This window comes from Musca domestica, unplaced genomic scaffold, assembly GCF_030504385.1.
Source record: "Musca domestica strain aabys unplaced genomic scaffold, Musca_domestica.polishedcontigs.V.1.1 20, whole genome shotgun sequence".
Taxonomy (NCBI): Eukaryota; Metazoa; Arthropoda; class Insecta; order Diptera; family Muscidae; genus Musca; species Musca domestica.
Genome location: NW_026712250.1, coordinates 9,327,824 through 9,353,683, shown reverse-complemented (window position 1 = coordinate 9,353,683; position 25,860 = coordinate 9,327,824). Strand labels below are relative to the sequence as shown.

At 29.2% G+C, this 25,860-nt stretch overlaps 6 protein-coding genes across 8 annotated transcripts; 3 read left to right on the top strand and 3 right to left on the bottom strand.

Annotated features, from left to right (window-relative positions):
• The first annotated feature begins 9,446 nt into the window (after positions 1-9,446).
• On the top strand, positions 9,447-9,999 carry LOC105262454 (rRNA 2'-O-methyltransferase fibrillarin-like). Its single transcript, XM_059122505.1, has 2 exons — positions 9,447-9,603; positions 9,764-9,999. Exons 1-2 carry the CDS (start codon positions 9,549-9,551, stop codon positions 9,952-9,954), a joined length of 246 nt encoding a protein of 81 aa, XP_058978488.1. The 5' UTR covers positions 9,447-9,548; the 3' UTR covers positions 9,955-9,999.
• A 1,565-nt stretch (positions 10,000-11,564) lies between these two features.
• On the bottom strand, positions 11,565-15,107 carry LOC131802281 (ctenidin-1-like). Of its 3 annotated transcripts, none has more exons than XM_059122248.1 (3): positions 14,958-15,106; positions 14,875-14,894; positions 11,565-12,104 (listed from the first exon to the last, which is right to left on the bottom strand). In XM_059122248.1, exons 1-3 carry the CDS (start codon positions 15,013-15,015, stop codon positions 11,682-11,684), a joined length of 501 nt encoding a protein of 166 aa, XP_058978231.1. In that variant the 5' UTR covers positions 15,016-15,106; the 3' UTR covers positions 11,565-11,681. The 3 variants fall into 3 exon arrangements, with proteins under 3 accessions (XP_058978231.1, XP_058978233.1, XP_058978234.1); XM_059122251.1 differs by lacking the exon at positions 11,565-12,104 and adding an exon at positions 14,217-14,558 and having other exon boundaries at positions 14,601-14,894; positions 14,958-15,107; XM_059122250.1 differs by lacking the exon at positions 14,875-14,894 and having other exon boundaries at positions 11,565-12,124; positions 14,958-15,030.
• On the top strand, positions 12,180-12,704 carry LOC131802282 (rRNA 2'-O-methyltransferase fibrillarin-like). The gene is made up of 2 exons (XM_059122252.1): positions 12,180-12,245; positions 12,421-12,704. Exons 1-2 carry the CDS (start codon positions 12,191-12,193, stop codon positions 12,609-12,611), a joined length of 246 nt encoding a protein of 81 aa, XP_058978235.1. The 5' UTR covers positions 12,180-12,190; the 3' UTR covers positions 12,612-12,704.
• A 2,544-nt stretch (positions 15,108-17,651) lies between the features above and the next one.
• LOC131802289 (uncharacterized) lies at positions 17,652-18,300 on the bottom strand. Its single transcript, XM_059122271.1, has 2 exons — positions 18,142-18,300; positions 17,652-18,062 (listed from the first exon to the last, which is right to left on the bottom strand). Exons 1-2 carry the CDS (start codon positions 18,197-18,199, stop codon positions 17,710-17,712), a joined length of 411 nt encoding a protein of 136 aa, XP_058978254.1. The 5' UTR covers positions 18,200-18,300; the 3' UTR covers positions 17,652-17,709.
• Positions 18,301-21,820: 3,520 nt separating this feature from the next.
• LOC105262322 (uncharacterized) lies at positions 21,821-22,472 on the top strand. The gene is made up of 2 exons (XM_059122259.1): positions 21,821-21,974; positions 22,109-22,472. Exons 1-2 carry the CDS (start codon positions 21,929-21,931, stop codon positions 22,405-22,407), a joined length of 345 nt encoding a protein of 114 aa, XP_058978242.1. The 5' UTR covers positions 21,821-21,928; the 3' UTR covers positions 22,408-22,472.
• Positions 22,473-25,032: 2,560 nt separating this feature from the next.
• Positions 25,033-25,508, bottom strand: LOC101891674 (single-stranded DNA-binding protein). Its single transcript, XM_005190299.4, has 2 exons — positions 25,446-25,508; positions 25,033-25,379 (listed from the first exon to the last, which is right to left on the bottom strand). The coding sequence occupies exons 1-2, from the start codon at positions 25,501-25,503 to the stop codon at positions 25,129-25,131; spliced, it is 309 nt and encodes a 102-aa protein (XP_005190356.2). The 5' UTR covers positions 25,504-25,508; the 3' UTR covers positions 25,033-25,128.
• Positions 25,509-25,860: the final 352 nt, after the last annotated feature.

Sequence of the window (25,860 nt, the reverse complement as noted above, 5' to 3'; positions counted from 1 at the left end):
TGGAGGTACTATTATATGGGGGCTATACGAAGACGTGGACCTGCACTGACAATTTTCTGCCATAGGCTCTAGTATCCATGACGAACTTCAAATACCAAATTTGAAACAATTCCGGTCAATAATGTCGCTGAAATCAGCAAAATACCGAATATCGGGAGGTACCGTTATATGGGGGCTATACGAAGACGTGGACCTACACCGACAATTTTCTGTCATAGGCTGTAGTATCCATGACGAACTTCAAATGACAAATTTGAAACAATTCAGGTGAATAAAGTCGCTAATATCATCAAAATATCGAATATCGGGAGGTACCGTTATATGGGGGCTTCACAGATATGTGGAGCTGCACAGACAAATTTCCGTCATAGGCTGTAGTATCTATGACGAACTTCAAACACCAAATTTGAAACAATTCCGGTGAATAATGTCGCTAAAATCAGCAAAATACCGAATATCGGGAGGTACCCTTATATGGGGGCTATACGAAGACGTAAACCTGCACAAATAATTTTCTGTTACAGGCTGTAGTATCGATTATGAACATCAAATACCAAATTTGAAATAATTCCGGTGAATAATGTCGCTAAAATCATCGAAATACCGAATATCGGGAGTTACCCTTATAAGAAGGCTATACGAAGACATGGACCTGCATAGACAATTTTCTGTCCTAGGCTGTAGTATCCATGACGAACTTCAAATACCAAATTTGAAACAATTCCGGTGAATAATGTCGCTAAAATCATCAAAATAGCGAATATCGGTAGGTACTGTTATATGGGGCTATACGAAGACTTGGACCTGCACAGACAATTTTCTGTCATAGGCTATAGTATCCCTGACAAATATCAAAAGCCAAATTAGAAACAATTCCGGTGAATAATGTCGCTAAAATCATCGAAATACCGAATATCGGGAGTTACCCTTATATGGGGGCTATACGAAGACGTGGACCTGCATAGACAATTTTCTGTCTTAGGCTGTAGTATCCATTACGAACTTCAAACACCAAATTTGAAACAATTCCGGAGAATAATGTCGTTAAAATCATCAAAATACCGAATATTGGGAGGTATCGTTATATGGGGGCTATACGAAGACTTAAACCTGCATATATAATTTTCTGTCACAGGCTGTAGTATCCGTTACGAACTTCAAATACCAACTTTGAAACAATTCCGGTGAATAATGTCTCTAAAATCATCGAAATACCGAATATCGGGAGGTACCGTTATATGGGGGCTATACGAAGACTTGGACCTGCACAGACAATTTTCTGTCAAATGCTGTAGTATTCATGGCGAACTTCAAATATCAAGTTTGAAACAATTCCGGTGAATAATGTCCGTAAAATCATCAAAATACCGAATATCGGGAGGTACCGTTATATGAGGGCTATACGAAGACCTGAATTTGAAAATTTTGGAAATTATGGAAATTTTTTTCTTTCAGAAGAATTCCGAATTCCATGAATTTTATAAATGCGTGACTTTAGCAACATTTCATTAAAAAATCAATTACACAGTCAATATAGGGCAGAATGTCATCGACTTTAGGCTGTGTAGTTTGCCAAATAATATGTGGCCATTAGTTCTGCTGTTGTTGTTGTTCTTGTCGCCAGCTTGCTAATCTTGACAGTATGGTGTGACAAAAAAAACAAATCTCTGCTGTAAATTACTTTAATAACCGTTCGTACCTTACAATTACCTCGACAGGGTTTAACAACTGCAACAATGCAACTAGGGCAAGAGCCCAGTAATTTGCACTTAGCTTTTGACTTGAATTCTATTCTTTTTTTAGATATTTTTCTAATTAACATAAAAATGTAGAACATGACCACACTGAAGTTGTAGATTATTTCGAAAATTAGCTCAACTGGAAAAACAAAAAAAAAGAATATCAAAAAATTATTTCCAATTTTATGAGAAAAAAAATTGAAACTTTTGTGGGGGAGGTACCAAAAGGACTGGGCCTATATACTCCAAATTCACACCTGAAGTTTTCTTGATAGAAATGTTCGGATATGCCAAGTTTAAAAGTAATCGGATGACTATTTCGCATTTTATGAGAGTTATATTTTTTTCAAAATTTGGACCCTTTGTGGGGGAGGTACCAGAAGTGGTGGGCTGATATACTCCATCTTCACACCTGATCTTGTGTTACTAACAATATTGGGATGTGTGAAATTTGAAGAGGATCTGTTGCTTATTTCGCATTTTATGAGCATTTTGATTATTTAGAATTTTGATCCTTTGTGGGGGAGGTACCAGAGGGGGTTGTTTTTTATACCCCATATTTACACCAAATTTTGCATGGCTAAAAATATTGGGATTTGTCAAATTTGAAGAGAATTGGATGCTGTTTGGGAATTTTGTGGGAGATATCATTATTCCAAATATTGTCCCCTTTGAGGGGGAGGTACCAGAAGGAGTGGGCCTATATATTCCATATTTACACCTGAGCTTGTGTTGATAGAAATATGGGAATCTGTGAAGTTTGGAATAAATCGAATACTTATTTGTTATTTTATTCACGTTTTTATTTTTCAAAATTCTAACCCCCCTTTGTGGGGAAGGCACCAGAGGGGGTGGTTTGACATATCCCATATTTACGCCAAATCTTGTGCGGCTAAAAATATTGGGATGTATGAAATTTGAAGAGAATCAGAACCACATTTATAATTTTATGAGTTTTTCGGTTATTCAAAATTTTGACCCCATTTGTGGGGGAGGTACCAGAAGGCGTTGAGCGGTATATTCCATATTCACACCTGAGGTTATGTTGATAGAAATATGGGAATCTGTGAATCCACGTTTGTCCTAGAAAATAATTTTTTAAAAATCCACGTTTGTCCTAAAAATATATTTTTTAAAAAATCCACGTTTGTCCTGAAAAAATATTTTTTAAAAAATCCACGTTTGTCCTGAAAAAATATTTTTTAAAAATCCACGTTTGTCCTGAAAAAATATTTTTTAAAAATCCACGTTGGTCTTAACAAAATATTTTTTAAAAATCCACGTTGGTCTTAACAAAATATTTTTTTTAAAAATCCACGTTTGTCCTGAAAAAATATTTTTTAAAAATCCACGTTTGTCCTGAAAAAATATTTTTTAAAAATCCACGTTTGTCCTAAAAAAATATTTTTTAAAATATGCACGTTTGTCTTGAAAAAATATTTTTTTAAAAATCCACGTTTGTCCTGAAAAAAATATTTTTTAAAAAATCCACGTTTGTCCTGAAAAAATATTTTTTAAAAATCCACGTTTGTCCTGAAAAAATCTATTTTAAAAAATCCACGTTTGTCCTGAAAAAATATTTTTTAAAAATCCACGTTTGTCCTAAAAAAATATTTTTTAAAAAATCCACGTTTGTCCTGAAAAAATATTCTTTAAAAAATCCGCGTTTCTGCTGGTCCATAAAAAAATATTCTTTAAAAAATCCACGTTTCTGCTGGTCCTTGAAAAAATATTCTTTAAAAAATGCACGTTTCTGCTAGTCCTTGAAAAAAATATTTTTTTGAAATCCACGTTTCTGCTGGTCCTTGAAAAAATATTTTTTTTAAATCCACGTTTCTGCTTGTTCTTTGAAATAAATTTTCTTTAAAAAATCCAAAGTTTCTGCTGGTCCTTAAAAAAATATATATTTTTTTAATCAGCATTTGTCCTGCCCCTTACAAAAAAATATTTTTGAAAAAATCCACTCTGCTGGTCCTGGAGGATATATTAAAAAAACTCAAATATTTAAAATAATTTTTCAATTTTATAATATTCAATATTTCATTATTATTTATTTTTCTTCTTTGAAAAAAAAAATTAAAAATTTCCTTTGGAAAATTTGCTTTATTTCCCCTGCAAAGCAAATTGCATTTGCTGCAGCGATTGTATCAGACCCGCCTGGGCGTTTGTCAGCATGCTTAGACGTCCCATTAGCTCATTCATGTCCACGATGGCAATGATTATTATGACCAGGAAGGCAGCTGTTGACTCATTCATGGTTTAATTTTTTCCGGTATATAATTTTTTCCAAGCGACTTTACGAAGATTTTAAGTGAAACTGGAACAAAATTTTAAAGTGAGATCTTTAGCAGATCTAAGGGCAGGCGTGCTTTGGAATAAATTATCGGTGAAAAATTTATGGGGTTGTAAATTTTTATGAGCCACAGTATCAGCCAAACAGGCGGTTTAGAATTGATATACTATTTGCCTACCATCCAAAGATCCAAGAATTTTTTTTTTTTTTTTTTTTTTTCAAAAAATCCTTGTCTATAGGTCCTCGAAGGATTATTTTAAAAAAAGGAGATTCGGGACATAAAAAAATATTTTTCAAAATTTCTTGACTGTTGTGAGTGCTTGAAAAAAATAAATTTTCTAAAATACATATATCTTGGTCCTTGAAAAAATTTGCTATTAAAAATGCAATTTTTTGTAGGACCTCAAATCCTTGAAAAAATCTTTTTTAATAAATCCCCCTTTTTCCAACCTTTGCCTATTATAGGGTACAGCGCTTCTAACATCACTTAGATTCGTGGTTTCAAAGTTTCACTTGATTTCGGAAAACAAAATTAAAAATCTGTAAAATTTATGCCGCGGCATATTTTGATACAAATTTTATAAAAATCATTTACATTCGCAGATTTTACTCTCAGTTCATTTTCGTAAATTTTCCGCTCAGCTATGAATTTTCAAATTGTCATTGTAGTTATTGCTCTCCTCAGTGCCGGCATTGCCTGCCAGGGTATATTCAATAATCTTTTGGGGAATGTTGGTTCTCTGTTGGATACCTTGACAGCCCCCTTAACACGACCTTTGCTGTCATTTGCTGGGCGGCCAAATAATCCCCAATTACTTAGGAGGACGGTAACTGAAGTTAGTACATTACCCGATTTGGAGACGTCTACCCAGCTGGTAACTACAACTGATTCCAGTGTTCCAATTGTGGAATCCCCCGGGGAATCAAACGATGAGCCAATGGCGCCCAACAGCAAAAAATAAAAAAATAATAAAAGTATAAATGATGATATATAATATATAAAATAAATAAATCCAAAAAAAATATTTTTTAAAAAATCCAAAAATTCTTTCAAAAAAATATTTTTTAAAAAATCCAAGTTTGTTGATCCTTTAAAAAAATATTTTTTTAAAAAATCCAAGTTTGTTGATCCTTTCAAAAAATATTTTTTAAAAAATCCAGGTTGGTTGATCCTTTCAAAAAATATTTTTTAAAAAATCCACGTTTGTTGATCCTTTCAAAAAATATTTTTTAAAAAATCCACGTTTGTTGATCCTTTCAAAAAATATTTTTTAAAAAATCCACGTTTGTTGATCCTTTCAAAAAATATTTTTTAAAAAATCCACGTTTGTTGATCCTTTCAAAAATATTTTTTAAAAAATCCACGTTTGTTGATCCCTTCAAAAATATTTTTTAAAAAATCCACGTTTGTTGATCCTTTCAAAAAATATTTTTTAAAAAATCCACGTTTGTTGATCCTTTCAAAAAATATTTTTTAAAAAATCCACGTTTGTTGATAATCTTAAAAAATATTTTTTAAAAAATCCACGTTTGTTGATAATCTTAAAAAATATTTTTTAAAAAATCCACGTTTGTTGATATTCTTAAAAATATTTTTTAAAAAATCCACGTTTGTTGATATTCTTAAAAAATATTTTTTAAAAAATCCACGTTTGTTGATAATCTTAAAAAATATTTTTTAAAAAATCCACGTTTGTTGAGAATCATTAAAAAATATTTTTAAAAAATCCACGTTTGTTGATAATCTTAAAAAATATTTTTTAAAAAATCCACGTTTGTTGATAATCTTAAAAAATATTTTTTAAAAAATCCACGTTTGTTGATAATCTTAAAAAATATTTTTTAAAAAATCCACGTTTGTTGATAATCTTAAAAAATATTTTTTAAAAAATCCACGTTTGTTGATCCTTTCAAAAAATATTTTTTAAAAAATCCACGTTTGTTGATCCTTTCAAAAAATATTTTTTAAAAAATCCAGGTTGGTTGATCCTTTCAAAAAATATTTTTTAAAAAATCCACGTTTGTTGATCCTTTCAAAAAATATTTTTTAAAAAATCCACGTTTGTTGATCCTTTCAAAAAATATTTTTTAAAAATCCACGTTTGTTGATCCTTTCAAAAAATATTTTTTAAAAAATCCACGTTTGTTGATAATTGTGAAAAAACATATTTTTAAAATATCCACATTTGTTGATAATCTCAAAAAATATTTTTTAAAAAATCCACGTTTGTTGATCCTTTCAAAAAATATTTTTTAAAAAATCCACGTTTGTTGATAATTGTGAAAAAACATATTTTTAAAATATCCACATTTGTTGATAATCTCAAAAAATATTTTTTAAAAAATCCACGTTTGTTGATCCTTTCAAAAAATATTTTTTAAAAAATCCACGTTTGTTGATAATTGTGAAAAAACATATTTTTAAAATATCCACATTTGTTGATAATCTCAAAAAATATTTTTTAAAAAATCCACGTTTGTTGATAATCTCAAAAAATATTTTTTAAAAAATCCACGTTTGTTGATAATTTCAAAAAATATTTTTTAAAAAATCCACGTTTGTTGATAGTCTCAAAAAATATTTTTTAAAAAATCCACGTTTGTTGATAATCTCAAAAAATATTTTTTAAAAAATCCACGTTTGTTGATAATCTTAAAAAATATTTATTAAAAAACCACGTTCGTTGATAATCTTAAAAAATATTTATTAAAAAATCCACGTTTGTTGATCCTTTCAAAAAATATTTTTTTAACAAATCCACGTTTGTTGATCCTTTCAAAAAATATTTTTTAAAAAATCCACGTTTGTTGATCCTTTCAAAAAATATTTTTTAAAAAATCCACGTTTGTTGATCCTTTCAAAAAATATTTTTTAAAAAATCCACGTTTGTTGATCCTTTCAAAAAATATTTTTTAAAAAATCCACGTTTGTTGATCCTTTCAAAAAATATTTTTTAAAAAATCCACGTTTGTTGATCCTTTCAAAAAATATTTTTTAAAAAATCCACGTTTGTTGATCCTTTCAAAAAATATTTTTTAAAAAATCCACGTTTGTTGATCCTTTTAAAAAATCCAAGCTTGTTGATCGTCTCAAAAAAATATTTTTTTAAAAATCCAAGGTTGTTGATCCTTTCCAAAAATATTTTTTAAAAAATCCAAGCTTGTTGATCGTCTCAAAAAATATTTTTTAAAAAATCCAAGCTTGTTGATCGTCTCAAAAAAATATTTTTTTAAAAATCCAAGGTTGTTGATCCTTTCAAAAAATATTTTTTAAAAAATCCACGTTTGTTGATCCTTTAAAAAAATATTTTTTAAAAAATCCACGATTGTTGATCCTTTTAAAAAAATATTTTTTAAAAAATCCACGTTTGTTGATCCTTTCAAAAAATATTTTTTAAAAAATGCACGTTTGTTGATCCTTTCAAAAATTATTTTTTAAAACATCCACGTTTGTTGATCCTTTCAAAAAATGTTTTTTAAAAAATCCACGTTTGTTGATCCTTTCAAAAAATATTTTTAAAAAAATCCACGTTTGTTGATCCTTTCGAAAAATATTTTTTAAAAAATCCACGTTTGTTGATCCTTTCAATAAAATATTTTTTAAAAAATCCACGTTTGTTTGCTGATAATCTCAAAAAATATTTTTTAAAAAATCCACGTTTGTTTGCTGATAATCTCAAAAAATATTTTTTAAAAAATCCACGTTTGTTGATAATGTCAAAAAATATTTTTTAAAAAATCCACGTTTGTTGATAATGTCAAAAAATATATTTTTTAAAAAATCCACGTTTGTTGATCCTTTCAAAAAAATATTTTGTAAAAAATCCACGTTTGTTGATCCTATCAAAAAAATATTTTTTAAAAAATGCACGTTTGTTGATCCTTTCAAAACATATTTTTTAAAAAATCCACGTTTGTTGATCCTTTCAAAAAATATTTTTTTAAAAAATCCCCGTTTGTTGATCCTTTCAAAAAAATTTTTTTTTTAAAAATCCACGTATGATGATCCTTTCAAAAAATATTTTTTTAAAAAATCCACGTTTGTTGATCCTTTCAAAAAATATTTTTTTAAAAAATCAACGTTTGTTGAACCTTTCAAAAAATATTTTTTTAAAAAATCCACGTTTGTTGATCTTTTTAAAAAAATATTTTTTAAAAAAATCCCCGTTTGTTGATCCTTTCAAAAAATATTTTTTTAAAAAATCCACGTTTGTTGATCTTTTCAAAAAATATTTTTTTAAAAAATCCACGTATGTTGATCCTTTCAAAAAATATTTTTTTAAAAAATCCCCGTTTGTTGATCCTTTCAAAAAATATTTTTTTTAAAAAATCCACGTATGTTGATCCTTTCAAAAAATATTTTTTTAAAAAATCCACGTTTGTTGATCTTTTCAAAAAATATTTTTTTAAAAAATCCACGTATGTTGATCCTTTCAAAAAATATTTTTTTTAAAAAATCCACGTTTGTTGATCCTTTCAAAAAATATTTTTTTAAAAAATCAACGTTTGTTGAACCTTTCAAAAAATATTTTTTTAAAAAAATCCACGTTTGTTGATCTTTTTAAAAAATATTTTTTAAAAAAATCCACGTTTGTTGATCCTTTCAAAAAATATTTTTAAAAAATTCACGTTTGTTTATCTTTTCAAAAAAAATTATTTTTAAAAATCCTCAAATGATTCTTGTGGAAATTTTTTTAAAAAATCTACGTTTGTTGATCCCTTCATAAAAATATTTTAAAAAATCCACGTTTCTTTGCCCTTGTAAAATATATTTATTAAAATCCATTTTTTTTTTGGAACGCATTTCTTATTTATTTATTTATTTATTTTTTTTTTGTAAAAGTTCCACGTGAGGCATTGTGCAACGTGAGTAAGTAGAGCCTAAGTGACTAACGAAAATAACAAGTTTAGGTGATAAAGACTGTCAAACCTGACACTTGAGCAATATTTAAATTTAATCAATTTTAACTAATGAAGATGATTATATTAAAGGCTAATCATACACTCACAAAAATTGGTCAGTAAATTATGATATAATAATTAAATTTATGGCAAAAGAAGGTACGGTTGACTATTTTTACAGGCGGGGGTATAGGGTGTTCCCTCACGTCCGTTTTTTTTTTTATATACATTGTCCTTTGTATATTTTTATTTCCTTCAACGAAAATTTTCTTTGAGTGTAGAACCATTTTAAAAAAAAAATGTATTTTTAAACTTTTTTTCCTTCTCCAACTAACATTTTTCTTTGAGTGTATCACAATTGTTGAAAACATAAATATTTTCTATTAATTTTCTTTTATCACCGACTATCAATTTTCCTCGAGTGTAACTTTTTTATATACGGGAAAAACAAACTACTGAGGATTCCCCCAACGCAATCGAAATTCTAATGAATTCCTCAGCTCATCATTTCCAGCTACACTCCAACACTCCAACAACAACAAAATCGTCTCCGGGAAAACCTATAAAAACAACAATTAACTAAACAATTGTCCATACCTCGGTATAAAGTCAAGATGAAATATTGGCTAATTTTCAGTTTAATATGTGGCCTATTGGCCCTTAATGGAGGTAAGTAGGGAAAATTGTTTTCATATTCAAAAAAAAAAAATGTTCTCAAAAAAAAAAAAAAAAAAATCAAAAAAATAGTATATTTTTCTCAAAAAAAAAAAAAAATAAATAAATAAAATAAAAAATAATAATAAATAAAAATTAAAATTTGTTTCCTTAGCTTCTCCCCTGCCCGGAGGTGGCGGTGGAGGCGGTGGTGGAGGTGGTGGTCGTGGCTGTAATTGTGAACCTGGTGGTGGTGGAGGAGGCGGCGGCGGTGGTGGTGGCGGTGCTGGTAATGGCCCAGGTGGAGCTGGCGGTGCCGGGGGTCCTGATTGTGTCAGGCCATCATGGTTGCCACCATGTCCATAAATTTTGAATCTATATATAATTAAAATAAGAAAACTAAACAAAAAACCAAAATGAAAAGATACAATAAAAATATTAAAACAATTAACAAAAAATACCGTCCTTGGAAAAATATTTTTAAAAAATCTACTTTTGTTCTGGTCCTTAAAAAATATTCTTAAGGAAATACACGTTTATTCCGGTCCTTAAAAAGTAATACTTAAAAATCCACCGTTTTCCTGGTCCTTGGAAAAATATTTTTAAACAATCTTAAAAAAAATATTTTAAAAAAATTCTTGAAAAAGAGGTCCTTAAAAATATTTTTAAAAAAGCCACGTTTGGGTTGATCTTTGAAAAAATATTTTTGGGAAAAGCCACGTTTGTGTTGTTCCCTAAACAATTTTTTTTTAAATCCACGTTTGTCCTGGTCCTTAAAAAATATTCCTTGAAAAATCCATATTTGTCCAGGTCCTAGAAAAAAATATTTTTTAAAAATTCACGTTTGTCCAGGTCCTTGAAAAAAATATTTTAAAAAATCCATGTTTGCTCAGGTCCTTGAAAAAAAATATTTTTAAAAAATCCACATTTGTCCTGGTCCTTAAAAATTATTTTTAGAAAATCCACGTTTGTCCTGGTCTTTAAAAAATATTTTTAAAAAATCCACGTATGTCTTGGTTTTTAAAAAAAATATTTTTTTAAGAAATCCACATTTGTTCCGGTCCTTAAAAATTATTTTTTTTAAAAATCCCCGTTTGTTCTATTTAATAAAAAATTATTTTTTTAAAAAATCCACTTTTGTTCCGCTCCTTAAAAAATTATTTTTTTAAAAAATATACTATTGTTTTGGCCCTTAAAAAATATTTTTAAAAAAAATCACGTTTATCCTGATCCTTGAAAAATTTTTTTAAAAAAATCCACGTTTAACCTGATCCTTGAAAAAATATTTTTAAATAATCCTGATCCTTGAAAAAATACTTTTAAAAAATCCACGTTTGTTCTGGTCCTTAAAAAATTATTTTTTAAAAAATCCACGTTTGTTCTGGTCCTTAAAAAATTATTTTTTAAAAAATCCACGTTTGTGATGGTTCTTAGAAAATTATTTTTTATAAAATCCAAGTTTGTCCTTGTCCTTGAAAAAATATTTTTAAAAAATCCTCGTTTGTTCTGGTCCTTGAAAAAATATTTTTAAAAAATTCACGTTTGTTCTGGTCTTTAAAAAAATAATTTTTAAAAAAATCCACGTTTGTTCTGATCCTTAAAAAATATTTTTAAAAAATCCACGTTTTCCAGTTGGTTCTTGACAAAATATTCTATAAAAAATCCACGTTTGTATTGGTCCTTGAAAAAATATTCTATAAAAAATCCACGTTTGTATTGGTCCTTGAAAAAATATTCTATAAAAAATCTACGTTTATATTGGTCCTTGAAAAAATATTCTTTAAAAAATACACGTTTGTATTGGTCCTTAAAAAATATTCTTTAAAAAATCCACGTTTGTATTGGTCCTTGAAAAAATATTTTCAAAAAATTCACATTTGTGTTGGTCCTTGAAAAAATATATTTTTATTAAATCCACGTTTGTTATTCCTTGTAAAAATATATTTAAAAAATCCACGTTTTTTGAACCTTTTATTATTTTTTGAAAATCTGAAATATCCACTCCTTGAGATCCTTGTAAAACTTATACTTCAAATCCTCACTGTGATGGTTTTTAACAAACACCATATTAATTTATTTCTATTTAAAAAACATTATCTGCCATAACCACCATAACCGCCATAGCCGCCACTGGAACCTCCATAACCCCCTCCTGGACCACCACCATAGCCTCCACCTCCTCCGGGAGCTCCACCAAAGCCTCCACCTCCTCCTGGACCACCACCAAAACCACCACCAGAACTGCCGCCTCCTCCGGGACCACCACCAAAACCACCACCTCCTCCAGGACCGCCTCCAAAACCTCCACCTCCTCCGGGACCACCGCCAAAACCACCACCAAATCCTCCAACACCTCCTCCGCCACAACCCATTTGACCTGGCTGGCCACTTGAAGAAGTATATCCATAACCATAACTGTTATCCCCAGAGCTACCATAGCCATAACCGCCACCAGGACTTGAGCCACCACCATAGCCACCTTGGCGTTTTATGCGATTGTGGTCCTGTTTGAATACCTCCAATGAGCCAATAACAGCTGCATTAAAGCAATATTATTAGTTTTTTTTTTAAATTTTAATTTCATTCACGGTATAAAGTCAAGATGAAATATTGGCTAATTTTCAGTTTAATATGTGGCCTATTGGCCCTTAATGGAGGTAAGTAGGGAAAATTGTTTTCATATTCAAAAAAAAAATGTTCTCAAAAAAAAAAAAAAAATCAAAAAAATAGTATATTTTTCTCAAAAAATAAATAAATAAATAAATAAAATAAAAAAATAAATAAATAAAATAAAAAATAATAATAAATAAAAATTAAAATTTGTTTCCTTAGCTTCTCCCCTGCCCGGAGGTGGCGGTGGAGGCGGTGGTGGAGGTGGTGGTCGTGGCTGTAATTGTGAACCTGGTGGTGGTGGAGGAGGCGGCGGCGGTGGTGGTGGCGGTGCTGGTAATGGCCCAGGTGGAGCTGGCGGTGCCGGGGGTCCTGATTGTGTCAGGCCATCATGGTTGCCACCATGTCCATAAATTTTGAATCTATATATAATTAAAATAAGAAAACTAAACAAAAAACCAAAATGAAAAGATACAATAAAAAATATTAAAACAATTAACAAAAAATACCGTCCTTGGAAAAATATTTTTAAAAAATCTACTTTTGTTCTGGTCCTTAAAAAATATTCTTAAGGAAATACACGTTTATTCCGGTCCTTAAAAAGTAATACTTAAAAATCCACCGTTTTCCTGGTCCTTGGAAAAATATTTTTAAACAATCTTAAATAAAATATTTTAAAAAAATTCTTGAAAAAGAGGTCCTTAAAAATATTTTTAAAAAAGCCACGTTTGGGTTGATCTTTGAAAAAATATTTTTGGGAAAAGCCACGTTTGTGTTGTTCCCTAAACAATTTTTTTTTTTAAATCCACGTTTGTCCTGGTCCTTAAAAAATATTCCTTGAAAAATCCATATTTGTCCAGGTCCTAGAAAAAAATATTTTTAAAAATTCACGTTTGTCCAGGTCCTTGAAAAAAATATTTTAAAAAATCCATGTTTGCTCAGGTCCTTGAAAAAAATATTTTTAAAAAATCCACATTTGTCCTGGTCCTTAAAAATTATTTTTAGAAAATCCACGTTTGTCCTGGTCTTTAAAAAATATTTTTAAAAAATCCACGTATGTCTTGGTTTTTAAAAAAAATATTTTTTTAAGAAATCCACATTTGTTCCGGTCCTTAAAAATTATTTTTTTTTAAAAATCCCCGTTTGTTCTATTTAATAAAAAATTATTTTTTAAAAAATCCACTTTTGTTCCGCTCCTTAAAAAATTATTTTTTTAAAAAATATACTATTGTTTTGGCCCTTAAAAAATATTTTTAAAAAAATTCACGTTTATCCTGATCCTTGAAAAATTTTTTTAAAAAAATCCACGTTTATCCTGATCCTTGAAAAAAATATTTTTAAAAAATCCACGTTTATCCTGATCCTTGAAAAAAATATTTTTAAAAAATCCACGTTTATCCTGATTCGTGAAAAAAAAAATATTTTTAAAAAATCAATGTTTGTCCAGTTGGTCCTTCAAAAAATATTTTTAAAAAATCCTCGTTTGTTCTGGTCCTTGAAAAAATATTTTTAAAAAATCCACGTTTTCCAGTTGGTTCTTGACAAAATATTCTATAAAAAATCCACGTTTGTATTGGTCCTTGAAAAAATATTCTATAAAAAATCCACGTTTGTATTGGTCCTTGAAAAAATATTCTATAAAAAATCCACGTTTGTATTGGTCCTTGAAAAAATATTCTATAAAAAATCCACGTTTGTATTGGTCCTTAAAAAATATTCTTTAAAAAATCCACGTTTATATTGGTCCTTGAAAAAATATTCTATAAAAAATCCACGTTTATATTGGTCCTTGAAAAAATATTCTTTAAAAAATACACGTTTGTATTGGTCCTTAAAAAATATTCTTTAAAAAATTCACGTTTGTTCTGATCCTTAAAAAATATTTTTAAAAAATCCACATTTATATTGGTCCTTGAAAAAATATTCTTTAAAAAATACACGTTTGTATTGGTCCTTGAAAAAATATTCTTTAAAAAATCCACGTTTGTATTGGTCCTTGAAAAAATATTTTCAAAAAATTCACATTTGTGTTGGTCCTTGAAAAAATATATTTTTATTAAATCCACGTTTGTTATTCCTTGTAAAAAATATAACAAAAATCCCATTTTGTTGAACCTTTTGTTATTTTTTGAAAATCTGAAATATCCACTCCTTGAGATCCTTGTAAAACTTTTACTTCAAAATCCTCTTTGTGATGGTTTTTAACAAACACCATTTTAATTCATTTATATTTAAAACACATTATCTGCCATAACCACCATAACCGCCATAGCCGCCACTGGAACCTCCATAACCCCCTCCTGGACCACCACCATAGCCTCCACCTCCTCCGGGAGCTCCACCAAAGCCTCCACCTCCTCCTGGACCACCACCAAAACCACCACCAGAACTGCCGCCTCCACCTGGACCACCACCAAAACCACCACCTCCTCCAGGACCGCCTCCAAAACCTCCACCTCCTCCGGGACCACCGCCAAAACCACCACCAAATCCTCCAACACCTCCTCCGCCACCGCCCATTTGACCTGGCTGGCCACTTGAAGAAGTATATCCATAACCATAACTGCTATCCCCAGAGCTACCATAGCCATAACCGCCGCCAGGACTTGAGCCACCACCATAGCCACCACCATAGCCACCTTGGCGTTTTATGCGATTGTGGTCCTGTTTGAATACCTCCAAGGAGCCAATAACAGCTGCATTAAAGCAATATTATTAGTTTTTTTTTTTTTTTAATTTTAATTTCATTCACAGCCTACCCTCACTAAAAATAAGAACAAAAAATAAAAGACACCCCAGATTTTTGCACCGCTCCATTTTGTTTGTCGGATCGAATTTCAAAAAAAAAAATGACACCAAAATAGATGTTCAGCTGACTCCTATATTTATATGTTTCCTTTATTTATATTTTTACTGATTGATCTTTTCCCAGCCAATTTATTTTGTGGACTTTTATTGTTTAGATATAATCATCTAATTATGGGTTATGGTTCTATTAGGGTGTTCCTGAAATGCTACACAAATTTGAAAAATAAAGGAAATAAAACAACACCTTTTGCTACTCTAAAACAAATAATTAAAAAAAAAATTGTGGATTGTTTGAACATTGAAAAAATATTTTTTTAATCTACGTCGACTGCTGCTTTGAAAAAAAAAAAAATATATCTTTTTAATCTACGTCTGCTGCTGCTTTGAAAAAAATATTTTTTTAATCTACGTCTGCTGCTGCTTTGAAAAAAATATTTTTTTAATCTACGTCTGATGCTGCTTTGAAAAAAATATTTTTTTAAAAAATCCAGGTATCTTATTTTTGTGGAAAAATATTTTTTTAAATCCATGTCTTTTAATTTTACGGAATAATATTTTTTTAAAAAATCCACGTATGTTACTGCTTTGGAAAAATATTTTTTATAAAATCCACGTCTCTAAATTTTGTGGAAATATTTTTTTTTATTAAATCCACGTCTCTTAATTTTGTGGAAATATTTTTTTTTATTAAATCCACGTCTCTTAATTTTGTGGAAATATATTTTTTTTTTATTAAATCCACGTCTCTTAATTTTGTGGAAAAATATTTTTATTAAATCCACGCCTCTTAATTTTGTGGAAAAATATTTTTTAAAAAATTTAGGTCTCTTATTTTTATGGAAAATTATTTTTTAAAAAATTCACATTGCTTTTTTTGTGGAGAAATATTTTTTAAAAAATCAATGTCTCTTATTTTTGTGGAAAAAACATTTTTTAAAAAATCTACTTCTGTTGTTAATTAAACAAAATATCTTTTAAAAAATCCGCGTCATTTTCTGCTTTGAAAAAATATATTTTTTAAAAAATCCAAGTCCGTTGCTGCTTTGAAAAAATATTTTTTTAATAAATCCACATCCCTTAATTTTGTGGAAAAATATTTTTTAAAAAATCCACGTCCCTTTATTTTGTGGAAAAATATTTTATAAAAAATCCACGTCCCTTACTTTTGTGGAAAAATATTTTTTAAAAAATCCACGTCTAATGCTACTTTGAAAAAATAATTTTTAAAAAATCCACGTCTAATGCTACTTTGAAAAAATAATTTTTAAAAAATCCACGTCCCTTAATTTTGTGGAAAAATATTTTTTAAAAAATCCACGTCTAATGCTACTTTGAAAAAATAATTTTTAAAAAATCCACGTCCCTTAATTTTGTGGAAAAATATTTTTTAAAAAATCCACGTCTAATGCTACTTTGAAAAAATAATTTTTAAAAAATCCACGTCTAATGCTACTTTGAAAAAATATTTTTTAAAAAAATCCACGTCTAATGCTACTTTGAAAAAATATTTTTTAAAAATCCAAGTCTGCTGTTACTTTGAAAAAATATTTTTTTAAAAATCCACGTCTGCTGTTACTTTGAAAAAATATTTTTTTAAAAATCCACGTCTGTTGTTACTTTGAAAAAAATATTTTTTAAAAAATCAACGTCTGTTGTTACTTTGAAAAAAATATTTTTTAAAAATCCACGTCTGCTGTTACTTTGAAAAAATATTTTTTTAAAAATCCACGTCTGTTGTTACTATGAAAAAAAAAATTTTTGAAAAATCAACGTCTGTTGTTACTTTGAAAAAAATATATTTTTTTAAAACCAAGTCTGTTGTTAATTTTAAAAAAAAGTTTTTTTTTTTAAAAACCCATGTCTGTTGTTACTTTGAAAAATTTTTTTTTAAAAATCCGCGTCTGTTGTTACTTTGAAAAAAATATATGTTTAAAAATCCACGTCTGTTCTTACTTTGAAAAAAAATATTCTTTTAAAAATCAAACTCTGTTCTTACTTTGAAAAAAAAATATTTTTTTTAAAAATCTACGTCTGTTGTTACTTTGAAAAAAAAATTTTTTTAAAAACCCACGTCTGTTGTTACTTTGAAAAAAATATTTTTTAAAAAATCCACGTCTCCTATTTTTGTGGAAAAATATTTTTTAAAAAATCCACGTCTCCTATTTTTGTGGAAAAATATTTTTTTAAAAATCCACGGCTCTTAATTATGTGGAAAAATATTTTTTAAAAAATCCACGTCTCCTATTTTTGTGGAAAAATATTTTTTTAAAAATCCACGGCTCTTAATTATGTGGAAAAATATTTTTTAAAAATCCACGTCTGTTGTTAATTAAAAAAAATATTTTTTTAAAAAATCCACACCTGTTGTTACTTCGGAAAAGATATTTTTTAAAAAATCCACGTCTGTTGTAAATTAAAAAAATATTTTTTAAAAAATCCACGTCTGTTGATACTTTGATTTTTTTTTTAAATCCACAACTGTTGTTACTTTGAAAAAAAAATATTTTTTAAAAATCTACCTTTGTTGTTAATTATAAAAAATATTTTTTTAAAAAATCCCACTTTTTTGCTACTTTGAAAACGTTTTTTTTTTTTCTTTTATCTGTTGGTTCTTCTAAAAAAATAAAAAAATCCTTTGTTTGTCCTTTTGTTTTAAATCAACTCTTTATTTTCTTTTAGAAAAATAAAACAAAGTTTTTTTAATTAACGTCCATAACCTCCTGGCTGACCAGGTTGGCCATCATAACCACCACTGCCGCCGTAACCGCCATTGCCACCATAACCGCCATTTCCTCCACCATTACCGCCTGGTTGTCCAGGTTGTCCTGGGCCACCGCCATTTCCTCCGTTTCCACCATTACCTCCGCCTCCGCCACCACCATTTCCACCACCTCCCCCACCATTACCGCCAGGTTGCCCAGGGCTGCCACCATATCCACCACTGCCTCCATAGCCACCTGCTCCACCTGGAGCCCCTGACCGACCACCACCATATTGGCGTCTCACACGTACACCCTCAACATTTGGTCCCCGGGGATAGTCATGACCCAGCACCACTTAAAATAACAAAAACAAAAAAAGAGAAAATAATTAAATTTTTATCCTGACAATCTCGAACTTCATCTCGTGTCATACCTTCAGCACAAATTAGCCCCAACACGGCCAATAGACAACATGCAATCACCTGCCTCATTCTTTTGATTCTGATTTTCCAAACGGATCGTACCTGAGAACGTAGAGTCGGTTGCGGTGCATTTTTTGTTACATTTCTCGGGGGTTTTTATTTTCAGTGGATTTTAAGTGGATTCAGATAAATGCCACAACAAACAACCTACGGGCTATCAGTTTCAAACTTGGTTGTTGTTTTCTTGTTGTTGTTGTAACTATTTTACTGGAAAAGGGCATTGCTACAACTTGACAACACAGTCGTAATTGATGACCGTTTAAATTACAAATATTATTAAATGACTATTATTTAAATGACGATCTTGTTTTACAGTTTAAGGTAGGCAGATGTTGTTTTAATCTCTTTTCCATAAAAAATAGACATGGAACTAAAAAATGCAAAGAAGCAACAGGCGTGGATTTTTAAAAAATATTTTTTCAAAGTAACAACAAACGTGGATTTTTAAAAAATATTTTTTTCAAAGTAACAACAGACGTGGATTTTTAAAAAAATATTCTTTTCAAAGTAACAACAGGCGTGGATTTTTTAAAAATATTTTTTTTCAAAGTAACAACAGGTGTGGATTTTTAAATAAATATTTTATCAAAGTAACAACAGGCGTAGATTTTTTCAAAAAATATTTTTTCAAAGTAATAACAGACGTGGATTTTTTTTAAAAATATTTTTTCAAAGTAACAACAGACGTGGATTTTTTAAAAAAATATTTTTTCAAAGTAACAACGGACGTGGATTTTTAAAAAATATTTTTTCAAAGTAACAACAGGTGTGGATTTTTTAAAAAATATTTTTTTCAAAGTAAATACTGGCGTGGATTTTTTAAAAATTATTTTTTTAAAGTAACAACAGGTGTGGATTTTTTAAAAATTATTTTTTTAAAGTAACAACAGGTGTGGATTTTTTAAAAAATATTTTTTTCAAAGTAAATACTGGCTTGAATTTTTTAAAAATTATTTTTTTAAAGTAACAACAGGTGTGGATTTTTTAAAAATTATTTTTTTAAAGTAACAACAGACGTGGATTTTTTTTAAAAATTATTTTTCAAAGTAAGAACAGACGTGGATTTTTTAAAAAATATTTTTTCAAAGTAACAACAGAAGTGGATTTTTTAAATAGTTTTTTTTTAGAGCAAAAGTTTTGGATTTAACAAAAAATATTTTATCAAAGAAGCAAAAGACGTGGATTTTTCACAAATATTTTTCAAAGAGGCAACAGGCGTGAATTTTTAAAAAATATTTTTTTCAACGGAACAACAGACTTGGATTTTTTAAAAATATTTTATTAAGTTAGCAACAGACGTGGATTTTTTAAAAAATATTTTTTTAAATAACAACAGACGTGGATTTTTTAAAACATATTTTTTCAAAATAACAACAGATGTGGATTTTTTAAAAAAATATTTTTTCAAAGTAACAACAGACGTGGATTTTTAAAAAATATTTTTCAAAGTAACAACAGGTGTGGATTTTTAAAAAATATTTTTTCAAAGTAACAATAGTCGTGGATTTTTTAAAAGTATTTTTTTCTAAGTATCAAGAGGCTTGGATCTTTTAAAAATTATTTTTTCAAAGTAACAACAGGCGTGGGTTTTTTAAAAAATATTATTTTAAAGCTGCAACAGGCGTGGATTTTTTAAAAAATATTTTTTCAAAGTAACAACAGGCGTGGGTTTTTTAAAAATATTTTTTTTTTTTTTCAAAGTAGCAACAGGGGTGGATTTTTAAATAATATTTTTTCAAAGTAACAACAGGCGTGGATTTTTTAAAATATTTTTTTTAAAGTAACAACAGGTGTGGATTTTTTAAAAAATATATTTTTTAAAATAACAACAGTCGTGGATTTTTTAAAAATTATTATTTTTGAAGCAGCAACAGACTTGGATTTTTTAAAAAATATTTTTTTTCAAAGTAACAACAGAAGTGGATTTTTAAAAAAAATATTTTTTTCAAAGTAACAACAGGTGTGGATTTTTTCCACAAAAATAATTGACGTGGATTTTCTAAAAAATATTTTTCTACAAAAAAAATCGACAAGGATTTTTTATAAAATAATTTTCCGCAAAAATAAGAGAAGTGGATTTTTTAAAAAACATTTTTCCACAAAAATAATTGACGTGGATTTTCTAAAAAATATTTTTCCACAAAAATAATTAACGTGGATTTTTTTAAAAATATTTTTCCACAAAAGTAATTGACGTGGATTTTTTAAAAAATATTTTTCCAAAGCGACGTGGTTTTCTTACAAAAAAAAAATCAAAAAAAAAAAGAGACTTGGATATTTTACAAACAAAATTTAGTGTCATTTAGTAGTTTTCGTACAATTATGGTACAATTTCCAAAACCACCGCCAAATCTCAAACACAGATGCTATCAGTGATCGAAATATCGAAATTCAGAATTCTATTTCTATGCCTTTACCCGAATTTAGTACTTTTCGTAAAAATATGCGACGCATCTCCAAAGTACCACCAAATCTCAAACACAGACACCATCCGTAATATAAGTATCAAATTTCAGAATTTTATATATATACCTTTACCCGATACCAAATTTGGTACCTTTTAGTACTTTTCGAACAATTTTAGTATACATTTCCAAAACATCGCCAAATCTCAAACACTGATACCAACAGAGATCTCCATATTTGAGTATTCCAGCCCTATTCCTTCACCTAATGCCAAATTTAGTACCATCTAGTACTTTTCGAATAATTTTAGTACACATTTCCAAAAACTCAAACTACCTCAATCCCTTATACAAAAATAAACCTCAATACCAAATTTGAGTATTCCAGCCCTATTCCTTCACCCAATACCAAATCTCTCTCTGTATCACAAACCCACCGCCAAGAGCGACCCTAATACCAAATGTCTGATTTCTAGCACCGTTATGTCAACCCAATACCAAATTGCTACGCCTATCAAGCACTCTTGCATTTACTCTCACTTCAAATTTTAGAATTCTAGCTCCGGTCGGTTTGTCCAATACAAAGTATTCATTTTTAGTACATTTTCGTACTTTTCTTAACCTTTTGGTACGAATTTCCAAAACCCCTTTGCTACATCTACCTGCACACCGGTCTTGACACTCATTTTAAATTTATTTAGATTCTCATTCCCTTTGTCCAATACAAAGTATTTAATTTTTTCGTTCATTTAGTAGTACTTTTCGTACACTTTTAGTACGAATTTCCCAAAACCTAGCCATATCACACACCTACACACCTCGACTGACCCTCATGCAAAATTTCAAAATTTTATCTTCAGCCGTTTCTTGTTGACGTTGATTTTTATTTATTTTGAGATATTCCACTGACCATATCTCATAGACGCCTAAAAGTATGCTTTGAATTATAGAAATACTCAATGACATTTGTGGGGTAGCTAAATGCCAGCTCATTCTTTACACAAAAACCAGTCTTCCGTATTATCCAATAGCCATCCATTAGTCTTGCAAGCGCATTGAGGAAAAATATTTTCACAGCTGGCGATTACAAGCAATTCGCCAGCCCTGCTGTTTTCGCAACAATTAATTGGAAAATATTTGCCCAACGAGACAATGCCTTGTGAAAAACAAAAAAAAAAATAACTATTTCAATATTAGATCTAATTCCTATAAAAAACTGTTCAATAAAATAGTATAAAACAAGCAATGATAACTGGATGAGGCAATTCCAGTTCTTCCGATTCTCCGAGGAAAGTTCAATAAATTTTCATTTCCAAAGAAAAAAACAAAAAAAATGAAGTCCTTCCTTTGTTTCATTGCCCTGGTGGTGGCCATTTCAAGTAAAGGCAAAAAAAAAAAGATTTTTTTTTCAAAATTAATTTGAAATTCTAATTTTCTTAAAAAAAAAAAAAAAAAAAAAAAAAAAAAAAGATTTTTTTTTCAAAATTAATTTGAAATTCTAATTTTCTTCCAGTTTCCCCCTGTGAGAGCAATGTTGTCGACTATGAGGCCGACACCTATGACTACTACTACGAACAGGAAGAGGGTGGCGATGTAGTGGATTATAGTGCCGGTGGCAGCGTTGATTACAACGAGGAATGGTGGAACTGGGACATTTTCGATTGGGAATGGTTGGTGAATTTCAATGTCCAACAGGGACCCGAAGAGGAGGGACTCCACCACGTTGGCCCTCACGAACCCCATCACCATCATGAACATGATGGTCATGTGTCCCGTCCCAGACTACATCGTCCCGAAGTAGCCGTTGCCTAAGGCATTTTTACAGCTTTCTTTTACTAGCGATCAATAAATAAAAAGGCATCTTAAGAAAAAATTAACAAGGGTCAGTCTTTTTGGAAACTTGTACCAAAAGGGTACGAAAAGTACTAAAATGTACTAAAAATACGTACATATCGGACACATGGGAAAAGCTAGAATTTGGAATGAAATTTGAAAAGAAAGTTGTTGGCAGATGTACCAAAGGGGTTTTCTTTTTTGGAAATTCGAACTTTAAGATTACGAAAAGTTCTAAAATGGTACTAAACTTTTAAAAATGGTACCATTTTGGTACAATGTGGACGAAGAGAGCTTGAAAAACTTGAAATTTGGTGGCAGAATCAAGGTTGGAAAGGAAATTTGGTACACGAAGTTTTTTTTTTTTTTTTTGGAAATGTGTGCTAAGTGTGCAAACTGTACTAAATGGTACTAAATTTGAAAAAGTTTGGTTTGGGGTGAACGGATAAAGCTGGATTTTTGAAATTTTCTGTTGGGGTCCCTGTTGGTGGTAGGTTTGTGATAAAGAGGTGATTTTGGAAATACGTGGCACAGGTGCACGAAAAGTGCCAAATGGTACTTTTTTGGTACAAAAATATTTTTAATAAAAAAATATTTTTAATAAAAGCCACGCCTTTTAAAATTCTCCAAAAATATTTTTAATGAAAGCCACTCCTTTTAAAATTCTCCAAAAATATTTTTAATAAAATCCACGCCCTTTAAAATTCTCCAAAAATATTTTTAATGAAAGCGACGCCTTTTAAAATTCTCCAAAAATATTTTTAATAAAATCCACGCCTTTTAAAATTCTCCAAAAATATTTTTAATAAAATCCACGCCTTTTAAAATTCTTCAAAAATCTTTTTAGTAAAAGCCACGCCTTTTAAAATTCTCCAAAAATATTTTTAATAAAAGCCAAGCCTTTAAAAATTCTCCAAAAATATTTTTAATAAAATCCACGCCCTTTAAAATTCTCCAAAAATATTTTTAATGAAAGCCACGCCTTTTAAAATTCTCCAAAAATATTTTTAATAAAAACCACGCCTTTTAAAATTCTCCAAAAATATTTCTTAATAAAAACCACGCCTTTTAAAGTTCTTAATAAATATTTTTAATAAAATCCAAGCCTTTTAAAATTCTTAAAAAATATTTTTAATAAAAGCCAAACCTTTTAAAATTCTTAAAAAATATTTTTAATAAAAACCACGCCTTTTAAAATTCTTAATAAATATTTTTAATAAAAATCACGCCTTTTAAAATTTTTAAAAAATACATTTAATAAAAACCACGCTTTCTAAATTCTTAAAAAATATTTTTTAATAAAAACCATGCCTTTTAAAATTCTTGAAAAATATTTTTTAATAAAAACCATGCCTTTTAAAGTTTTAAAAAATATTTTTTTATAAAAACCACGCCTTTTAAAATTCTCCAAAAATATTTTTAATAAAATCCACGCCTTTTAAAATTCTTAAAAAAATATTTTTAATAAAATCCACACCATTTAAAATTCTTCAAAAATATTTTTAATAAAATCCACGCCTTTTAAAATTCTCCAAAAATATTTTTACAGAAAGCGACGCCTTATAAAATTCTCCAAAAATATTTTTAATGAAAGCCACGCCTTTAAAAATTCTCCAAAAATATTTTTAATAAAAGCTACGTCTTTTAAAATTCTCCAAAAATATTTTTAATAAAAGCTACGCCTTTTAAAATTCTCCAAAAATATTTTTAATAAAATCCACGACTTTTAAAATTCTCCAAAAATATTTTTAATGAAAGCCACGCCTTTTAAAATTCTCCAAAAATATTTTTAACAAAAGCCACGCCTTTTAAAATTCTCCAAAAATATTTTTAATGAAAGCCACGCCTTTTAAAATTCTTCAAAAATATTTTTAATGAAAGCCACGCCTTTTAAAATTCTCCAAAAATATTTTTAATGAAAGCCACGCCTTTTAAATTCTCCTAAAATATTTTTAATAAAATCCACGCCTTTTAAAATTCCTCAAAAATATTTTTAATAAAAGCCACGCCTTTTAAAATTCTCCAAAAATATTTTTAATAAAAGCCACGCCTTTTAAAATTCTCCAAAAATATTTTAATAAAAACCACGCCTTTTAAATTTTTTAAAAAATATTTTTAATAAAAACCACGACTCTTAAAGTTGTCACAAAATATTTAAAATAGAAACCACGCCTCTTAAAGTTGTCAGAAGTTGTCCATATTCGTACGAAAAGTACTAAATGGTACTAAACTTGGTATTGGGTACAGGGACAGAGCTGGAATCCTCAAATTTGCTATTGAGGCTTCTGTTGGTATCAGTGTTTGAGATTTGGCGATGGTTTAAAAAATGCGTTCTATATTTTTACGAAAAGTACTAAATGGTACTAAATTTGTTATTGGATGAAGGGTTAGAAATAAAATTCTGAAAACTGATATTTTGGATAACTGAGGGTATCTGGGTGTGATATTTAGTAACTGTGTCCTATTTGAGTACGAAAAGTACCCAATGGGTACTAAATTTGCCGTTGAGTTAAGGTTTCTGTTGTGTTGCAAATGTTTGTTATGGTCTCTGAAAAGAGATTCTCACCCCACCCCTCTAATATATTCCCAAAACGTATGACAAAATTTCGCTTTTTGCTAATATTTATTCTACATGGCAAAAAATTCACATCGTTACAGGACATCAAAATTTTCGAAAGATTGAAAAAAACCTTTGTTCAATTATTCCTGAACAGGTGCAGCAGCAGCTTCATGAGCTGGTTCATTTTGTGGTTTGCCAAATCTATGGAACCATTGTCCAAGCCATCCCCAATCGAAGCCACCGTCATTTTGATCACCCGAACCGGAGGAGCTGCCACCGCCTCCATTGTTGTCACTCCAGCCATAGCCATAGCTATTGTCACCATGATGTTCATAGTGATAGCCACCATCGGGACCGGATTCACCACCCGAGCCATCTTCAGAGAGGACGGCTGGAAAGGGAATAAACATAAATTTTAGATTTGTTGGAGAAATAAAAACTAAAATCCTTTTCTTACCCTCAAACATCAGGGCCACCACCAGGGTAACCAATAGAATTGTAAACTTCTGCTTCATATCGCCAGTTGGATTTTCACTTGATTGATCAATATTGTTTCCATATCTCAGGGGAGATATTTATATCACTAATTTCAAACCACAGATATTTACAGGTGTCATAACATGTTCACAAATATTTTATTTGTTTGAAATTATAAAACCAAGTTCAAATGTACGACAGCCAGAACACCTGTGAAAATATGTTTTTCTATTTTTATTCAAAGAAAATAATGCGAAGCGGAAAATTTTCTAAAAATAATTTCCGTGGCTTGAAATAAAAATCAAGAGGAGCAACATTTTTTTGTTTTCCCTTTACAATTGTGAATTTATTTGTTTTTATTTAAAGCATACCTTGAGGCGTTAATTCATAAACAC